The 19,858-nt window shown below is 28.6% G+C and overlaps 3 protein-coding genes across 3 annotated transcripts; 1 reads left to right on the forward strand and 2 right to left on the reverse strand.

Annotated features, from left to right (window-relative positions):
* Positions 1 to 49: 49 nt before the first annotated feature.
* Positions 50 to 3,821, reverse strand: Srp72 (signal recognition particle 72). The gene is made up of 8 exons (XM_072902967.1): positions 3,639 to 3,821; positions 3,302 to 3,416; positions 2,972 to 3,227; positions 2,400 to 2,879; positions 1,952 to 2,314; positions 1,562 to 1,866; positions 675 to 887; positions 50 to 583 (listed from the first exon to the last, which is right to left on the reverse strand). The coding sequence occupies exons 1-8, from the start codon at positions 3,736 to 3,738 to the stop codon at positions 448 to 450; spliced, it is 1,968 nt and encodes a 655-aa protein (XP_072759068.1). The 5' UTR covers positions 3,739 to 3,821; the 3' UTR covers positions 50 to 447.
* Positions 3,822 to 5,612: 1,791 nt separating this feature from the next.
* Positions 5,613 to 8,015, reverse strand: LOC140671718 (general odorant-binding protein 56d-like). Its single transcript, XM_072903268.1, has 5 exons — positions 7,883 to 8,015; positions 6,323 to 6,401; positions 6,143 to 6,234; positions 5,956 to 6,061; positions 5,613 to 5,809 (listed from the first exon to the last, which is right to left on the reverse strand). Exons 1-5 carry the CDS (start codon positions 7,928 to 7,930, stop codon positions 5,733 to 5,735), a joined length of 402 nt encoding a protein of 133 aa, XP_072759369.1. The 5' UTR covers positions 7,931 to 8,015; the 3' UTR covers positions 5,613 to 5,732.
* Positions 8,016 to 15,586: 7,571 nt separating this feature from the next.
* Positions 15,587 to 18,080, forward strand: LOC140671848 (odorant receptor 10a-like). The gene is made up of 3 exons (XM_072903512.1): positions 15,587 to 15,912; positions 16,182 to 16,893; positions 17,737 to 18,080. The coding sequence occupies exons 1-3, from the start codon at positions 15,769 to 15,771 to the stop codon at positions 18,078 to 18,080; spliced, it is 1,200 nt and encodes a 399-aa protein (XP_072759613.1). The 5' UTR covers positions 15,587 to 15,768.
* Positions 18,081 to 19,858: the final 1,778 nt, after the last annotated feature.

Raw genomic sequence — 19,858 nt, forward strand, 5'->3', positions numbered from 1 at the left:
GTCACGAGTTGAATAAGAGGATTTTTCTTGGAGAAGAAGAATAAAGATATTTTCTATGGTGTAATTCAATTTTCTCTATATTTACATTGTCAATATAGATACGTACTTGTTCTGATATTCTCGAAAAACAACATTTATAAAGTGTAAAAGAAAAAAAAAGCATTAACGATATATAATATACGACGATAGAGAATTATTAATTGCATTTAAAGGTCTATTAATAAATTTATACATACACAAAAAATTATAAACATTTCTTTTACATGGTGTACGATATCTTTTCCATTTCTCTTTAATGGCAGTATTACTTCCGTTTTGTAAAATACAGCTACACGGTAGCAAAACCCCATTCAGTTTTATATTTATGGTAAGAAATCTTTTTTCTTTTTCCATTAAAACGTTATGTAATCTAATTTATACATAAAAACATGAGAAATGAAATAACCATTACCACTTGCTACCTTTCTTCTTTTTCTTCTGTTGGACTTTGCGTTGTTGCTGACGTGGTCCGGACGTTTCAACCGCAGGACTATGGCGAGGATTCGGAGAAGGCTTAGCGTTCGCAGGCATTTTTGTAATGTCACTGTGATTTAAACATATTGTTAGTTTTTTAAATAAATAGTTATCACATGCATTTATTATAATAAGAGAGTATATCGTGTTTGTATACGTACTAAAGGTCACTGGCTCCTGTAGCAGCTCCTTGTGTCCCTTTCATGGCAGCATCTCTGTTTCTTCTATCCCGCTTTTTACGGAATCCGCTGCGTTCGTGTCTCGCTAACCATCTTTCTGGATCCGGCGCAACGTCTGGATCATAATTCTTCGGCAGTTTACCCCTGCGTTTACGTTTCTTGTGTTTCTTCTGAATTACATCCGAGACTGGTTTACTGATAAAAAAATCAAAACATATAATCTTTGAGTACATTGACATAACTTAACTGAAATAATCAGGGTTGGTCAAAAGTCCACATTTGTTGAATAAAATCTAGATTATAAAAACTGGAAAATTTTTTGGAAAAAACTGACCTTTTCTATTAAAATGTTAAATAGAAAATCTTTTATCAGTATTTTTCAAATAAGAGTATTTTTATAATTTAAATTTTATCCAAAATAAAATTCACAATAGATTAAGAATCAACATATAGTATATATAAATTAGTTTTTTTATTAGAAGATATTGAAAATTAAACGTGGATCAGATATATTGGTAACAATTTTCAATTCTGTTATTATTATATTTTTCTTATTAAAAGTTTCTACTAAAAATTAATATAAAATTTAATAACATTTATATCTTCAGTTTTTGTTTTAAAAATTTCACATATTAATTTGTACTAAGAGATTTGTATTTTATTATCAGATTAATTTTATTGTTTTAATACTAGTAGTGATTAATATAATTTATTAATTAAATAAAAAATATCTTTTTGCAGTTAAAGTTGTATAAATATATCTTAGTATTACGTATTAGTTATTTTTAAAGGGACATTAAAAACTGAAATTTATCATTTTTTTCATTCAATGGACTTTTCCTCTTAACCCTGAAAATAATTATATTTACCCAGGAGAAGGTTCAATCTTCTTCTTCACCACTTTAGTCCCAATAACCCAATTGCTACTCTCCAATGCGTCAACGTCGGTGGTTTCAGCAAGATCGTGAAGCGGTGGTAATCTTTTAGACAACGCTTGTGCTTTAGTAGGACAAAACTGTACATAAGCTACCACTAATTGAGCTAAAGTTTTGATATCCGACGGCGAAGCATCTACTAATTCTTGCAGGATATCGGCAGCGATCTGGAGCTCGCCACCGCGTAAATAGAAATTGGCAGCCTGCCGCCATAATTCTCCCAAATTTTTAGTACTGTCCTGAAAGGAAATCTTACCTGTAAAAAGTACTGCACAAGAAACTAACTACACATACATATATTTTTTTTTGTTTGAACACACATACTTTGTGTTTTTTATAGTAAGCAACAGCATTCTTTAGAGCTGCCGATGCTCTTTCCCGATCGTTGTCAGCCATATGAAGTGTAACGAGTGCACTGACTATTCCAGGCAGAAATCTATCCCTTTCGTTTATATTCTCAAGAATAGCGATTGCATCTTTTCTTTCATCATGACTCAGAAGAACTTGCACACTAGCCAATTTCATAGGCAATTCCTTCTCGGTGACCGCATGCTCGATCAATAATTTCGCCGCTTCTTTTGCTTTACCTTCCTTGCTAAGTTGTACAGCTTTTACGAACATTGCATCTGCTGCAAGCGTAGGATAATCTTTTGCAAGATTATTGCACAGTTGGTGGCATTGTTCTCCCTGAAAATATGTAATCAGCATGTCATCTTCGCGAATAATACAAAGGACTGATAGTATGATATTGTGAATCTATTATAAGGCTCACTTGATCTGTGTAAAACGCCAATAAACACTGATTGTACGCAATGTTTCTTCTTTGCCTGGAAGTTAATTTGTGCTCTAGACTTTCATGAGTGGCACTTTTCATTCTCTTTTTACTATCAAACACATTTTGATCTCTATTCAGACATACTAGATTATTGTTGGCTACAGCAACCAGTGCGATGTCATCTGGTTTGACTTTTAAAACAGCAGTATACAATGCTTGCGCTTCTTTCTCTCGACCTTGCAATTGTAGGCAATAACCAAGCTGCACGCGAATTATACCCAATTCATTTTCAATTTCTTCTTCCGATGCTCCGTCTTCCTCTAAACCCTCCTTGCACAATTTCTCAGCAGTCCTTAATTTTTTTTCCGCTTCTATTAAAACAGCTCTGTCATCCTTATTTCCTTGAGCGAGTAAATGGCACGCTGCATTATATGTCAATTCATAAGTATGTTCGTGTAACGAAGGAACTTCTAAATCCTAGAAATTATTTGCAATATGTTTTTGGAAACATTCTTGTGTTAAAAGCTATCCTAATCAAGCTCTTAATTTACTAAACACATCAGACTTACAGAACCCTCAATCACCAAGTTTCCAAGAACAGCTGCAAGATTCGTTTCTCTTTCTTCTTCATAGTCATCGTGAGAATTTTTAATAATGTCTCTATAGACTGCGAAACATTCTTCATATCTTTCCAGACGATACAATACCTGGGCTTTTAATTCCTTGATTTTCAGGGAAGGATTTTGCACATTTTCTATCACTTTTAATGCTTCAGAAATTTGATTCAAACGATAGAGACAGTATCCTTTTTCAAAATCCAAATTCCTAAAAAATAAAATTTATGCTATAAAAATATCATATCTATTGTAATATAAAGTTACATTAATATATTGTCATACGTTGCTAATTTCGGGGCTTTAACAATAGCTTGTAACGCCTCGTTGAACTTGGACAGCTGGATGTAACAAACAATTTTATGCAACACTGCTTCTTCATCTTGGGAAATGCCTAAAACTGAATACCAGAGTGTGAGTCACTTCCATCAGCTGTTCTCCCTCTTTTTCGAAATATATACTTTTATCGAAATTCGTAAATTATTTCGAATCACGATATTTATGAAAATATGTAAAGAAAACGATATGTAAATACACATTACACCAACGAGTAAGGTTAGTTACTTTCACTGATTAGACAATTATATCGACTTAGTTTATTTCGATAAATAATTAAACTTACTTCTGTTCGTGGTTTTCAAGGCCCTTTCGTACTCCCCGTTCTGTTCTAATTTATTTAATTCCGTATACAGTGCAACAAGGTTATTTTCTTTCGAAGCCATGTTTTTCAACCAGATTCTCCTCGAGATATACGTGTGTCAACGTGGAGCCATGATGGATGATTTCTATTCAGCGACAAAACTTGACACTTGATACAAGCGTTATTCTATCTTTGTTGTCGCTGAATATTGAAAAAAGACAGAACGATGCTTGTGTCGTTAAATGGAAAGTACCCGGTATAGTCGAAGAGAACGCGATACTTTTTGAAAAAACCAGACCTCTCATTGGATATCATTCATCGCCCATTGCGGTCAATGTGCAAGAGCCTTTATACAAGCGTGAGAGACGCCACGGCCCGGTTTTACGTGATTCCTGAAAGCGATACGCCCTCTGTGGACATAACGTAAACATTGAACTACATAGCCAATGTCCACGAATGTTCTCAATGGATAACATAATACGCACAGTTTTGGTTGCGATCCGTGCTATGTCCACATTTATGCAGGCAATGACATTTATTTTCTTTTTATTTCAATATTTATTTAAATGTATCTTTTATTATTAAATATACTTTATTTTCCAAATAAATGTGTTTCTTTTATTTAAAAAGCTTCAGTATTATTTATTTGCGCCTTAACATCTTGAGCTGGTTATTCATATATTGCTTTCTTTTTTAATGTTATTATTTTATAAATGCAATTATATATTATTCATATTTCTGGTGGGATATTTAAAAATTATCATATATATATATATATATATATGTGATAAATGATACAAGTTTTAGTAATAAAAATGTTTAATATACCAAAAAAAGCATTTATTATTTAAAACCTGACTGCGACCATTAAACAATTACGACTTTTCATGTCTCAAAATTAAGTATCTAATTTTAATTTATTAATATAATATATTTTTTTATTATTCTCTAAGATTTTAACTTCAATTCAACTTTTTTTTTTGTAACACTAACATACTTAAACAAATTATTTTTCAAATTTACTATTTCAGTTTTTATTTAGAGAGATGAAAGAAGGTGTATGAATTTTTTCAGATTTTTTACAACGTTTTTACTCATTCACAAATACTTTAGAAATAATATATACCCATGTGTACACTCTAAAGGTACCGAAAATAGCTGTACACGGTAAGGGTTATTAACTTTTTATTTTCCTAACGAATATTTTTATATTTTTTTATAAAAATGAATTTAATTTTATAGCTTTAAATTTTCTTTTCCTTTTTATTTATTTTTATTTAATCGTATTTTACACGTAGTATTATCATATGTATTATATTATCATGGCAGGAAATGTTTTCGGTACGTTCGACTTCGAGATGACCGAACGCACGTGCCAGCGTTGATGACGGAGTAGAGTGCACGTGCGTACTCTACGTCTGCTGAATTCCGAATGAATGACTGACAGTTCAAAGCTGCTTGCACGCTGATACCTCTCCCCTCTCTTATTACGCAACGCATGGCGTCAAGGAGAAGGGAGAATATTCTTTCTCTCTCCCTCTTTCTCTCTCTCTCACGCCAATTTTTGACGATTTTTTATGGTTTTCACCATGAAAATGAAATTTCCGCCAATTTTTACTATCATATTCGTAATCAGCACGTTATAATACGTAAGTATACGTAGTTTCAAAAAATCGGACATATGTTTCCTATTCGCAAGTATACACCCGTTATTTTAATTTTAAATATAGAAAAAGAGATCATACTCTTTCTTCTTCCACCCCATAAGTAGAACGTGAAATTGGTGAATTAATTACTTCGTATTTTTCTTCACAATATAAATATAAGTTAAAATTTTTTATTTATTGTCAAATAACTATCATATATATCATTGCTTGACTTGATATTCATCTCAAATTTATATAAACCAAAAATTTATATTTACGGAAAGGTATGAAAAATATGAAGGAAAATATCTATTTTAAGAAGCAAACGTTTATTTATTATTTCTTTCTTAACAAGCAAAACATTTTATTGTCTTCTAAAGTAAAACAAATTTAATTTGATCCGATTAAATCACACATTAGTCTCGACCGATTATGCTAAAAGAGAAAAATGCTTATTGCGTAAGAAACATTGGAACAATTTGGCTCCTTTCTCGCAACCATTTCCATCTGAAATAATAATATTTATTTTAGTCTAGTTTCACTTAAAAAGAGTACTTATAATACCGCAATTTATTAATTATAATATATTAGCGCATGTAACAATTTTGCAAACGAATCAAAAATCGATTTCTTCAAATCAGTATTGTACTTACCAATGTCTTTGCAATTATTGTATATCAGATCGATTTGTTCTTGTGGAACATTAGGTGGTACTTTTGAGCGAGCTACATCCCAGTTAATGTCTCCATCCGCAGTAATCTAGAAAATATGTGAAATAAAATTCGTTACTTATCTATTAATTAATTCGACACTTCGACATGACAAGACTCTTGTACTTACAATTCCTATTTTCCTTAATAAGCAATCAGAGAAGCAGACGAGTTTTCCGTCACTTTCAGCTAATTCTCCTTTCTTCGCATTTTCTACGACAGCTGAACAGATTTATTTTATATAGATTTATTTTATATAAATTTTATATAGATTTTTTATTACACAACTATTACATTAATTTTCGCTTACTTGGATCAACGCCAGTTTCACTGATACAAGATTCCTTGTATTGTCTCAGTTTTGCTCTTTGTTCATCTGTGATTTGACCCTAAAATTAAATAAACATTTGCATGTTATTAATATTATTAATATTTGCTTATAAATATATACACAAACATTTTTAAATATTTCTGCGTTTTAAGTGGAAATATTTTAATAACAAATGCTAGAAGTTAAATTAAAAAGATCAGCAAAGTAAAAATTAATGAGCGAATAAAGTTTCAAGATTATATGTATATGTATATCGTATATAATAATATGCGATTGCAACAAACGATGCAAACTAATTAATTAAAAACAAGTGACATATACATATATAGATGTCTCTAACAATAAGTAAGAGTTGACATAAATGACAAAAAAACATACAAGAAAAAAATAATCAGACTTTCTTCATATTTTTTATTTTTAAAATCTAGATATAATGATTTAAAGATAATGCGTATGTAATAAATAACTTGAATCTATAAATAATGTAAAAAAATTTATTTTAATTTTTAAAAGTCATATTAAAGTTATTTTTTTTCTTTTTTTTTTTTTTTTTTTTTTTTTTTTGTGGAACATTATTATCAGATTTAACAATATTAGATTATTTTTATAGGAGTATACAATATTGTTTATCACAAGCTGCACTTATGACTCTAAAAAATATAAAAGAATTATTGATGACGTATATCAAAACAAATATTACCCTTGTAAATTGTTTGTTTTGCAACTTGAAAGTAAGAGAAAAAAATTTTAAACATATTTTGTAAATAAAATCAATATAATAAAGGCCTATATACATGGTGCCCCAGAGTAACACTATCTGCTAATGGCAGATTCTTGAAATTATTTGGAGACAATTTTGCCTCAGCAAAAATATATGCAATGACCTGCGACATTTGGCATACACATACATATAATACAGACAGGATGTCTCGAAATTAAATGTCAAAAACGTGTAGAGGATCGATAAACTAATTGCCAGAAGAAAGTCGTAGAAATTTGCTCTTTCTTTTACTTCGTTTGAAGAAAATCGCAAAAAGAAAGAACAAACAAAAAAGTTTTCACCAAAAATATAAAACTAAAATTATTAAATTCATTAAATAAAAGTTGTAGAGCATACAATTAAGAAAAGAGAGTGAATTAAAATCTTCCTGAGGTAAAATTAGAAGTTGTAAATAAATGCGCGATAAATGCGAAATTATTATACCCTATTTATTTTATTTTAATTTGTATATATTTATTTTCCTCTCTTTATTTTATGAATTAGTCAGGTTTGTCATCAGAAGCCTACAAATGTATTAATTACACCTGTCACAATATACTGCACACATAACTGACGTTTAAATTCAAATTAAAGTTAAATATACCAACATGATTTCTTCCTTTTTTTTCCAAAACGAAGCAAAAAATAAATATTTATTATTTTATCGATCTTCTATACGTTCCTGAAGTTTTGACATTTAATATTTCAGAATATTAAATGTCAAAACCTGTATTAAAAAATGTAAATTTGTGTTTATTGTTTTTAATAAAAAATCTTACCAGGACGGCAACGACGGTGACGGTGAGTATGATAATAATTGCTTTCATATTCGATTTTTGTTTCTTCAACGCGATGCAGACTAAGTATGCGATCAAATAGTTACTGGATATTCCCGAGATGTTTTGAGTTTTTATAGGTTGAGATACAATGACGCAACGCACACACACACACACACACACACATATATATATATATATATATATATATATATATATATATATATTCTAGTCAATGTTTTTTTTCCGTGGCCACCACAAGGTGGGAAATACTCGGGAATTATTTATCTGTTATTATCCGTCCAATACATATACTATTATGTAACTATTATTAAATGGATAAAAAAATTGTAAAAACGACAGTAAACATAGCTCTCTCGTTTTTAAAGCTTTAAATTTTAATATTTAATGCTTGATTTTAATTCGATTCGTTACTCAATACTAGCTTGATGAATGAAGCTATGAATTTCTCATTGTCATGTAGAATTATTAAAAAAAAGTTTATTGACTATTGATTACAATATAGTCTGATAAAGAAATTCAAAAAAAAGAAACTTATCATGTACTGTTAGAATTTTCAAAATTAATTATATTGGTAAAATTTTTGACACTTTTAAAAGAAATTCATGTTGTATAAACTAAGATTAATAAAATATTTAAGATTAAATATTAAATCTATTACTGTAGTTGAATAGATAACTATTAATTTTATGATCGTTATATTAGATATACCTATTGAGATATATGTATTGACATATTTATTACATATTGTCCCATTATTTATAATTTTGATCAGATTTTGAATATATATCCTACGTGAGAATAGATTCGATTATAAGAACCTTGTTAAACTTATTATAAATTATTCTTTCTTGATAATTTTCTTTTGTGAATTAAAAATGATAATAATGTGCTCAATTTTGAATGTAACAAAATTTTTCTTATATGTCGTAGCATGACAAAGTACATTAAAATAGTTTTTTTCAAATTTAATTTCAGAATATTAAAAATTACATAATATATAGCGAGACCAGACTTATGTATAGTATAAAAATATCTATACAAGAAATAATTATTTTCTTTCATAGGATCAAAAGTCACATTATTTTTTGTTAAGCCGTATATAGTTGAAACAGAAATTCAAACTTAATTTTTTTATTTAATATTATTTAATTTATTTAATATTTAATATCTTTCTGTTTTTATTTGATTTCTTATATTATTATATAGTATTATAATTATTTTATTTAGAAATTACTGTCTTTTTTGTGCATTAACATAAGACGAGAAATAAAATATAAACGAAGAGAAGTATTACGTAAATTTTAGTTAAAGACCTAGATGAGCAAGTCGTTAAAAAGTCACTAAGTGAAAGGTATATAATGTAGTAACCTTTGATCATTATTGTTACATAACATGTTACAGCGATAATAAAAAATCTAAATCTATCAGTATTTAATGATATCCATTAAGAAAACCTATATGAACCTTGAACATTAATTCTATCTTAATTATTTCTAACTATATGCATACTAAAACAGTTATAGATTGACTTTCTTGGATTTAAAATTTAAATATATGGTCTTTTTCAAAGAAGCAAAATTATATAAAATTAATTTTCTGTAAATAAAATGTATGTGTGATATTTTCTTCTTGGTAATAAATATAATTATCATGTTTTATAATTATTCTAAATAAACGTTTCATCTATCAATAAGCATTACCTATACGCGGAAATCACAATGTATACAATACAGTTGGATATTCTTAGAATTATTGTTCACTAAAATATGTTTATTCTAAGAATCATATATAATAGATTGTGATTATACTATCTATGTACATAACTACATCATCTTCGTTAATTTTATGTAATTTCATGACGTGAGCCGAATCAACATAGTTGTCCTTCACACTATATGAGTTTAAATACTTAAATATTAATAAATTTAAATTCTAGTTATGTAATTTTGTTAATTAGTTCCTTTCTTAAAGGCTATAGCCTTTAAAGAATAAACATATAAAAATGTCCTTGACGAGTTTCCAAATACTTAATACTTGACTGTCATTTTCTCATTGTAAACAAAAATTATTATTTCCTGAGTTATCGAGAAAAATGTAATTTTCAGTTTTTACTTTTCTTTTCTGTAAATACTTGAGATGATCCCATATCGATTGTTTTCTGAATACTTATCAATGAAAGACACCAAAAAAATATTTTTTTATTAATTTCAAATATATAAAAACTCGATTTTTTAAAAAAGGCTAAAATTAAGAAATGGTCTTTTTAACATGTACCTTTCGGGATTCAATCATCAAACTATTAGATAATATTCTTTTTATATGTCTCAATGCTCTCAAATTTTCTTTGTGTTTTCAATGTTAAATATGAATATAAAATAATAATTATAAGTTAGAGATTAAAGTCGCTAGTATTTAATTATAAACAACGGGTTAATTAAAACGACCTTACTAGCCAAAATGTGTGACAAAAAGATATCTTTTAGTCGACTTTTTGTTTTGCCAAAGAGACGACTTTTAATTTTCTGAAAATAGTTGATTTATAGTCAACAGTTAAAGGCAACTTTAACTTGATTTGAAAAAAAATCAGCTAATAACCGACAAGCAGTCATTTGTGCTGTGTGTGGGGATAGATGTAGATATACATTCTCAATCATAAGTTATTTTTAACAAAGGTGATTCACCCATCTCTAAATGAGCAATAATATTTATTTTTCGTCCGTCAATTCCTAGTAGTCTGGCTTTAAATGTAGAAAACAGCAAAATGGTTGCGTGTATTACAATTGCCTTTTTCTATCTTAAAATCAAATTTTGTAAATTTTTAAGCATATGTGCAAAATTCTATCACAAACAAAACAAAAAATTATTTAAAAATTTAAGAAAAATGTAATTTAAATTTTATTACAATGTAATTTATTTATAATCAATAAGAAAGACGGCCAATAATCGAGCAAATTTCAATATATGTTGAAAAATTAAATAAAATTTATTGTTCAAACCTTTGAAAACATATTAAAGTAAACGTTTCGGCTGTACGCAGCCTTTATCAATACTGTGTAACCTGTATAAATTGAAACGCAAAAAGCTAAAGTAAAGATAGTTAGCATGTCAACTGGGTCACATTAATATAAAAATTCCGACGTCAATGTATCAAAAAAGATAAAACACATTACAAATTCAACGCTCGCTTCAATGATCGCTCGAAATAAAGTCGTATTGCAAATGTGGAACTGAATTAAAAAAATTTTTTTGAGCTTCCTCTTCCTGTCCATAATGATTTTCATAAAAACTTAACTTCAAACGAAACGCTCTTACAAAAGATAGAGAAACAAACTCATCTCCAACAAATTCATCAATAGACTAATAATGTTGATCTAAAGGTCGAGGAGCAATCTTTCTGTTTTTCAGACAAACATCCTGCTCATTTGAAATTATCATCATCTAACAAGCAAGTTGTTATGTATTTTTTAGTTCCTGTAATATGTCAAAATATGATTCATTTAACAAATCTGTATCATTATGTAAATTTAAACCATTATTCTGATCCCTGATGTGTAACATTTCCGAAATAAGTCTCTTGTGATAATAATCCAAAATTTTCACATCGTCCCAATTAAATGTATGTTTTTCTTTTAGTATATGTTCCGAAATAACCGAATGTCTGTCCGAACTTAGTTTTATGTTATTAATATGTTCTTTTATGCGTGTCTGTAGTTGTCTTTTTGTTTGTCCCACATATGACGCATTACAACCATTACAATTAATTTTATATATGACATTTGAATTCGTCATGAAAAGATTTTTGTCTTTTTGTACTTTTATAAATTTATCCAATTTATTCAAACATCGATATCCTATTAGATATTCTGCTTTTTCAATCTTTGAAAGTATCGTTTCCGAAAGGTTTTTAACATATGGAACAACAAAAATCTTTTTTTTTACCCTGTCATTACAATTATCAGAACAAGTTGTTGGTTCTATTTGGTTGTTTTTGATTAAAATTCTCCTAGAGATGAGGTTGTTGATTCTTCTGTTCACGAATTTGAAAATCATTTCAAGAGGATAACCGTTGTCCATTAATATATTGATAGTTAATATAATGTTCTTTTTATGAAATTGTGGGTGTGACAACAATAATGCTCTATCAATCATATTGTAAATAATTCCGATTTTTTGGCTGAACGGATGATTGGAAAAGAACGATAATAATCTACCCGAAAAAGTTTTTTTACGAAACCAGTCAATGTAAATAGTACCATTGTTAATCTTAATCAACAAATCCTTAATCACAAATAATTTATTTATTCTTGAAAATAATAATGAGAACTATTAAAGAGATACGAAATAAGACGATTATAGCACTTTATGTACATATATGTATAAAAGAAAATTTATGTAAAATATCGTGTTTTTATTTGCGAATAAATATGAAGAATTTGTTTACACGCAAAATACTCAAATAGAAATGCTATAAAATTATAGTAATCCTTGTATTAATTTTTGATATCAATTTTTCAGAAACATTTTATATCATTATGAATTTATATTGAATATTCAAAGCGATTTACTAGAATAATATTTTTAAAGAAATTGATGGTTAGTAAAACCAGACAGCATAAAATATATTTTATTATATTTATAAAATAATATAATATTTATAAAATATTTACAAAATATTTATATAATAATTATTTAAATATTTTATAAATATTTTTAAGATTTTATTATATTAAATAAATCAGAAATATTATGTGTTGCCTGGGAAAATATTCAATTCTTTTCTCTAGTATAAAATACAGATAAGTTTTTTAATAATAAAAAGTAGTTTCTTAATGCCAATGTGTTTTATATATTACATTCGTAATGGCTTTCCAAACCGGTTTTTGAGTATTGTTGTTTTTCGTTGCCGATAATCCGCGTAACACACACCGCTGGAACGTTTAAAGCGTCCCACAGTCTAGCTGCGCGAAATGCGCTCTTATTCGCCAATATTTTTAAACTAATATTTCAATAAATATTGCGAAAATTGCAAAATGGAAGGGTAAACTCGGGTAAGATGGCCATAGTTTTTTAAAGTGCAAAAAACATACTTTTATTTTTGTTATTTTTTAATAGTGTTTGACATATTATCTTCACTGAAGCTTAAATTACGTAATATTATCGAAATTAAGAGGAAAATATTTAATAGAAATTTTATATTATCAAAATAGTACAACATAAGCACTGGCCATCTTACCCAATTTTTAAGGAAAAGATGACCATAGTGACGGAAAGATGGCCATAATATTTATAAAAAAATAGTAACGAAAATAAAAATTATAGGTCATATAACAATTTAGATATCTTTATAATATTTCTAACGTCGATTACGATAGTTTAACTGTAATTTATTTGACGTAATAACAGTTTTCAGTGGATAAATAAGAAACTTTGCAGGTAGAGAGTCAAAAGTAAAAATATGATATATTCACAATATCGTTATTTCGAACAATGTATGCACATAAACTACTGTAAATATCGATTATTTTTGATAATGACTAAAAAAGCGCACTATGTAGCGATTATTGAAAAAATTACAGCCTATAGCCACCATACCCTATCTGTTCAGTTTAATGCGCTCTACCTACTCACGAATGTTGATTCAATTTTTACGGGACACTCTGTATATTTATTTTAAATGACTTCTTGTTACGTCCTATCTGGCTCCACGTTTCTTTCTTTTCACAGAGTTACGACAGTGTTTGTTTGATAATCAAAGATAAAGAAACATTACGTAGTAAACAGAACTACGACCTATAACTTTTGTAATATGCTCTACGTTCGTAATCAATCAGAAATTTTAACAATAACAGGGGAAGATAGTAAAGATAAAATCTTCTTGACGATATATATTTCTAAACAAATAAACTGTAATCATAGAAAATCCACAAATCAAGTAAAAATACTTGATTTAAATTAAACTTGTTGATGATGAAACTATACCGAGAGAGATGATCGATAAATAAGAATTTCGTAAAAATCTATAAAAAAAACTTACGAAATGATGATGCAATAATTATAATTTAAAAAAACAAAAAAGTCAAAACCATATCAATTTGATGTTATCCAGACAGCACCTAATATTTATGGTAAATATTTATAAATAATTATGAAAATATATTTTTTGGAAATATTATATGTATAAATATTTTGTACATATTTTATAAAAATCATTATTCAATATATTTTTAAAATATAGATGAAATATTTTATACAGGGTATCTCAAAATGACCGTATCATCTCTCGGGTGCTGTCCTTCTCGCGGCGCTCTGATACTCGCGTCGGATTTGCCGATCTTTATAAATTAATTTCGCAATAATTATTGCAAAAATCGCAAAATGATAGAGGACTTTTCTATTTAATTTAACCCGCTCTACCTGCATCCGAGGTGATACGGTCATTTTGAGACACTCTGTACAATATTCCACACAGCACAAAGGGCTACTTGTCAGAAAATTAAAAGTCGTCTTTTTGGCAAATCGAAAAGTCGACTAAAAGATATCTTTTTGTCATTTTTTTTTGTTGCATTTCGACAAAGCGAATAAATATTAAAAATTTATTTTCTCAGCCAATTAAAAACAGTTATTATTTAATATTATTATTTTATATTCATATTTGACATTAAAAACTTATATAATTTATAATATTATTATTATAATCAATTCTAAGTGAAATTACAAAGCATTTCAATTTTGCAAACAAAATAGTTACTTCCCAGCAAACACGGGTATATAACATTTATATCATCACAATGAAAGGAAATATAACACGCAATATAACGCGAATGTACCGTAGTATATTTTTTTTCTTACATCAAAGATATGGTGACATATCAATTGTAGTTTCACAAAATGTGCATAACTTATATCTATTTGTTATTGATTATGCATTTTCTTTTAGTATTTTTTTAGTTTTTTTGGCAATTTATAAAATACATTTATTAATATGTTTATATATAATTGGGCCGTTGGCCAAAAGGTCACACATGTATCAGCGCACAAAATTTTTCATTTCCGCAAATATTTATAATATTTTTTCCACTTTATCGCATTTTTTGTACATTATATTTTATTGTTATAGTAGAAAAAAAATATTCGCTCAGAAAAGATAACTTTTCTTATTGAAGAAAGAGATTTACGGATCTGAAAACACGATAAATTATTAGCAGATTGCGAAAGAACTTTTTCTCATTATTATTTAATGTATAATATATGTATACACGGTAATAATAGTACCAAATCTTCTTTCAGTCTTTTATTACATTTTTTATTAAACATGATATTCTCTTGTTTGCCGTTTTCTTGCTTATTAGTCTGGAAAAAAATGTACGAACCGTTTCCTCAGTGGACGACTAAACGATAATTTGCCCAACTTCTTTCTTTCTTTCTTCCTCGCAATTGCAGATTTTTTATTTATCAATAAATAGAACATTTAAGCGGTTCTAGGTTTATTATTCTAAAAATTTGTACTGTCGTGAATGATAAAATATGTATGTCGCAACCGTATAATTTGTACAAACACAAATGCAAATACAAATTATGTATATTATACTTGCGTTCTCCAAGAAATCGCAAGAAAGTAGAAGAAGTCATTATGAATAATGGATCAGATAGAAATCCAGAGGTAGTCGCGAGGGGTTGTCGCAGCGTAACAAATGCGGCTTGCATTTATAACAAATTGGTATCGAGTATCGAACGATGCGGTCATCGTGGAGAGACAAAGGGTTACAACCGTTTTCGGAAAGAAACTCGGCAGACTTATCGTAAAATATTTGTCTCGAAGAAAATAATAATTGAAAGAATTGCACGGAATAAACTAAGGTTTTAAAATGGGATCGGCTATGCAATGGAATGCTGAAACTGCATACGTCCTGACGCTTTATAAATATCTTCTTGGCATACTTGGGCTGTGGGTATTGGATGAAGAACATGTATTCTCGAGGATTCGATGGTTTATATCGACAATAATTGAAGTAAGTTATATTTTATTTCGAATATTATTCAATAGATTAAATATTAAAGAAATTATAATTTTTAGGTTTCTTCTTGTCTGATTAATAAATTTTAATTTCATTCACGTGTTCTTCATTTTGAGAATCTCGATGATAATTTGCTGAATAAAATTGAAAGAAAAATTATAAATAATGAATTGTGTTGACACACACTACACTATATAATTTAATGAAAATAAAGTACTTGGCACAAAGACTGGACTTCTATCTATTTGATTTTCATGAACCAGATGACTGCAACGGCCAGCCTGTCACTGGAGGTGATTCGACATTGTAACGGTTACGAGGATGCTTTAGACGCTTTTATATCGGCCTCCACGTCGGTGATTAGCATGTCAAAATTACTTCTGCATCGTGTAAATTGGAGAGACAAGTTGATTCTGGTGCAAGCCATCATCCATGATTGGACTTTGGTCCAGCATCCTCACTCGCGCGATATAATGTTGAAGTACGCGCGGACAGGTAGATTGGGTTCCTTGATATTCTTCTATCTCGGTTGCGCCTCCTGCCTGTTTCTCTTCTCGTCCCTTATATTCGCCAATCTCGATCTACCTTGGATTTCTTTGGAAAAGCAAACTTACAACAAAACGAGCGAAAGAAGATTGCTTCTCCCGGCCTATTGTGTTTTCGAAACATATACATTCTTCGCTTACGGCCTCGTTGAAGTCTTGCAAACGCTACAGATCCTCGTCAACTGCATCTCGCAGTGCGGAAACGACGGATTTTTCTTCGATCTTACGATGCATGTGTGCGGACAATTCGAGATTCTTAGGCTGGACTTCGCTGAAATAAGTAGCGAACAATCGCTTTCCCATAAGAAACTTGGCATTCTGTTGAAGAGACATCACCGTCTCATAGATCTGGCGAATCATCTGGAAAAAGCATACAGCTTAGTCATCTTTTCGCAGCTTTTAATGAGTGTCACACTCTTATGCGTCGAAGGTAGCTTTTATTAAAAAAATAGCAATTATATATAAATTTATACATTTATACTTATATACATATTTTACATGATTTATAGATATATATAGGGTCAATTAAAGGAACCTGACAATTTTAAAAATAAAATAAAAAAATTTTATTTATATAATAATATGACAAAATATATTAAAAGTCCTTTCTTTCACTAACTTAGTTATCCAATTGTAATATAATGAGCAATTAAAAAATTAGAATCAACATAAAAATAACTACGGGGAAATGATTATTCTTGTTCTTGTGTAAAAAAATTATTTTTGTTAAACTATGAAATTTCTACAAAATTTTTATATAAATTATAATATCAAGAGTGTTTCATTTTAATTAATTAATCAGGCAAATACAATATTTCGAAAAATTTTTAATTTTAATATTATTAGGCAAATATTTCGAAAAATATGGAAGATGCTTTGATTCAAAGAGAGATATAAGACGATGTTACTGATTTAATCTTGGATAGTTTAAAAATTATATTAATTTCTTAAATGAAACTCCCTATATTTTATTGCATACTCTTGTAGCTCTTCTCGAAACTCTCAAAACACTAAACCGTTTCAAAGCTATCGTTTTTTCGTGATAATATATCAATGTAGCTATCAATGACTTAGATCAACTCAATGGCACCATCTTATGCTTTCCTTCGAGCCAAACAGCTTTTACCTGAAACGATTTTCTGTATCTTCTACATTCAAAATATTGGTCTGATAAGATTAAAATGAAACATCCTGTATATCCTAAATATAACAATACATTTTTTATAAAAATTTTTTTTAATCAATCATTAATCTACCTTAACATATATTTCAGGTTTTCAATTAATTCTTGCGCTTACTATGCACAATACATTATTCGCTGCTATGAAACATCTCCTTTTCATCGTCGTGTTGCTGGTTCAACTTTTCATTTACTGTTTTGCTGGACAAACGTTGGAGTTTCAATCTCAAAGTCTTGCCTACGCCATTTATGAGACACCGTGGTATAATTTTAATGTTAGCGTGATGAAAGATTTGCCATTGATGATATTTCGGGCAACTAATCCTCATCGATTAACTGCGGGAAAATTTCTAGCGATAAATTTTGTGAGTTTTAAAGAGATTCTGAAGGCTTCCGCCTCGTATCTGTCCGTATTAAGGGTAATGATAGAGACGTAAAATATTTTTTTAAAGAATGAGTTAATTTTATTTTAATTTATCCTTATGTAATTTATTGATTTATAATTTGTAATATTTTTTTAAAAGAAACACTTGATAAAATACATTTGTTACTATAGTATTACCTTTTGTATATATACTGTATTGTCGAGATTATTAAAGTGATTATTAAAGTGATAACAATAAAATATAAACTTAAATGGATGAAAACAGATGTAAGTGTTTTGCAACAATTATAATAAGAACTTGAATAAATATGTTAACATATTATCATTATCATAATAATTTTTGAGTATTAATAAATAAATAAATAAATAAATTAGAAATATATTAGTTATATTTATATATTAAAGAAGACAAGAGGATTATTTATAAATTACAAAAAAAATATTTACGACAAAGTTTTAAACATAGCTTTAAGATAGAAAAAATAGAAAAAGAATATGAAAAATACATCTAAACATAAAGAATCTATAGTTAAACAAATTTACAACTTTTCTTGCTACCCGCAATTGTTGATCAATATTTCAAATAGATGCGATAAAAGTCCAATATATTATATCAACTTGGCGATAAAAGCCATACGTGCGCATGTTAATGTGTAAATTTTCTTTAGAAATTCATTCTCTCCGCGAAAATTTAAAACGTGCACAGGGCACGTATTTTACTTGGTGTATTTTACCAAGAAATAGATTCTCATTTTTGAGAATTCTATAACCCCTCTATAACCCCTCTTTACCTCCCTAAAGAGATGTAGGCCAGAAAAAATATTGGAGCGAAGTCGCTGAATCAGGAATCGAACCTGAGTCTTTCGTTAACATTAATATTTTTTATTATTATTATATAACATTAATAAAAAAAAAGTCGTAAAAAGACATTTTTGTTGTTAATGCAAGCGTATTATAAGTATATAAGTATTATAAGTATAAAATATACAATATTATAATCTGAGGAAGTAAAATCGCGATGTTAACAATCAATTTTTACAACTATAATTTCATGGATGTGCTATTTTTAATAAAAATATTATATTTACTTTGTGTGACTTCTAAACAAAGAAATTCCGATGAAACATTTCTACTCCGGAAAATCATCATATTTATTATCATTGAACTATGTCCCCATTATTATAATTTTAATATCATTCATTAATATATAAATTGCACGCTTAAAATGCCAAATAATTTGTGGTAGATGTTATTTGGCTCATAAAAGGTGTTAGAGATTGAGAAAATATTATAATTAATGTAAAACAAAAAGAATAAAGCTGTCCAGCACACCAAATTGTAAATGCTGCATTATAACACCGGCGTGCGCCGTTTAATCCTAGCGCGCCTCGTAGTCATGCTTCGCAAATCAAAAGTCGCCTTTTCGATTCGATTCGTATTTGACTTTGTCATGTAGCGATCGTCCGAAGGAACTGAGAAAATAATAACATTAAAGCAGAATAACAATTTTGAGATTTTGATTTTCTATACATCATTCAACGAACAAATCAAAAACATTCTAGAAGGTTCTCGAATACCTACGGTAAAAAATCTCCTTAGGACGACCGCTCCCGTTAATTTGAGCTTGAGACATAAAGAGATCTTGTGCTATAGTCTTGTTCACGATAATTAAGTAATAAGAATTTATCTGTCAGTAATTTCTTATACATAATTAGATTAGACCGAGATTACCCGGGATCCTTAACTTCATTCGCATACAGGAGGTAAGAGATTTGTTTATTTTTTATAACGAATGCTTTTCAATAGTATCGAGAAGTCTTAAATTACCAA

The sequence above is a fragment of the Anoplolepis gracilipes genome, chromosome 12 (genome assembly GCF_047496725.1).
Source record: "Anoplolepis gracilipes chromosome 12, ASM4749672v1, whole genome shotgun sequence".
Taxonomy (NCBI): Eukaryota; Metazoa; Arthropoda; class Insecta; order Hymenoptera; family Formicidae; genus Anoplolepis; species Anoplolepis gracilipes.

What these genes read in the sequence shown, in the direction of transcription:
- Srp72 (XM_072902967.1), bottom strand. Translation starts at nt 3,738, where the DNA reads ATGGCTTCGAAAGAAAATAACCTTGTTGCACTGTATACGGAATTAAAT. An exon ending in AAAGCCCCGAAATTAGCAAC is followed by an intron (nt 3,228 to 3,301) that starts GTATGACAATAT and finishes TTTATTTTTTAG; the next exon opens with GAATTTGGATTTTGAAAAAG. An exon ending in ACTTGGTGATTGAGGGTTCT is followed by an intron (nt 2,880 to 2,971) that starts GTAAGTCTGATG and finishes AATAATTTCTAG; the next exon opens with GATTTAGAAGTTCCTTCGTT.
- LOC140671718 (XM_072903268.1), bottom strand. Translation starts at nt 7,930, where the DNA reads ATGAAAGCAATTATTATCATACTCACCGTCACCGTCGTTGCCGTCCTG. An exon ending in TGAAACTGGCGTTGATCCAA is followed by an intron (nt 6,235 to 6,322) that starts GTAAGCGAAAAT and finishes AAATCTGTTCAG; the next exon opens with CTGTCGTAGAAAATGCGAAG. An exon ending in TATTAAGGAAAATAGGAATT is followed by an intron (nt 6,062 to 6,142) that starts GTAAGTACAAGA and finishes CATATTTTCTAG; the next exon opens with ATTACTGCGGATGGAGACAT.
- LOC140671848 (XM_072903512.1), top strand. Translation starts at nt 15,769, where the DNA reads ATGGGATCGGCTATGCAATGGAATGCTGAAACTGCATACGTCCTGACG. An exon ending in TTATATCGACAATAATTGAA is followed by an intron (nt 15,913 to 16,181) that starts GTAAGTTATATT and finishes TTCATGAACCAG; the next exon opens with ATGACTGCAACGGCCAGCCT. An exon ending in CACACTCTTATGCGTCGAAG is followed by an intron (nt 16,894 to 17,736) that starts GTAGCTTTTATT and finishes CATATATTTCAG; the next exon opens with GTTTTCAATTAATTCTTGCG.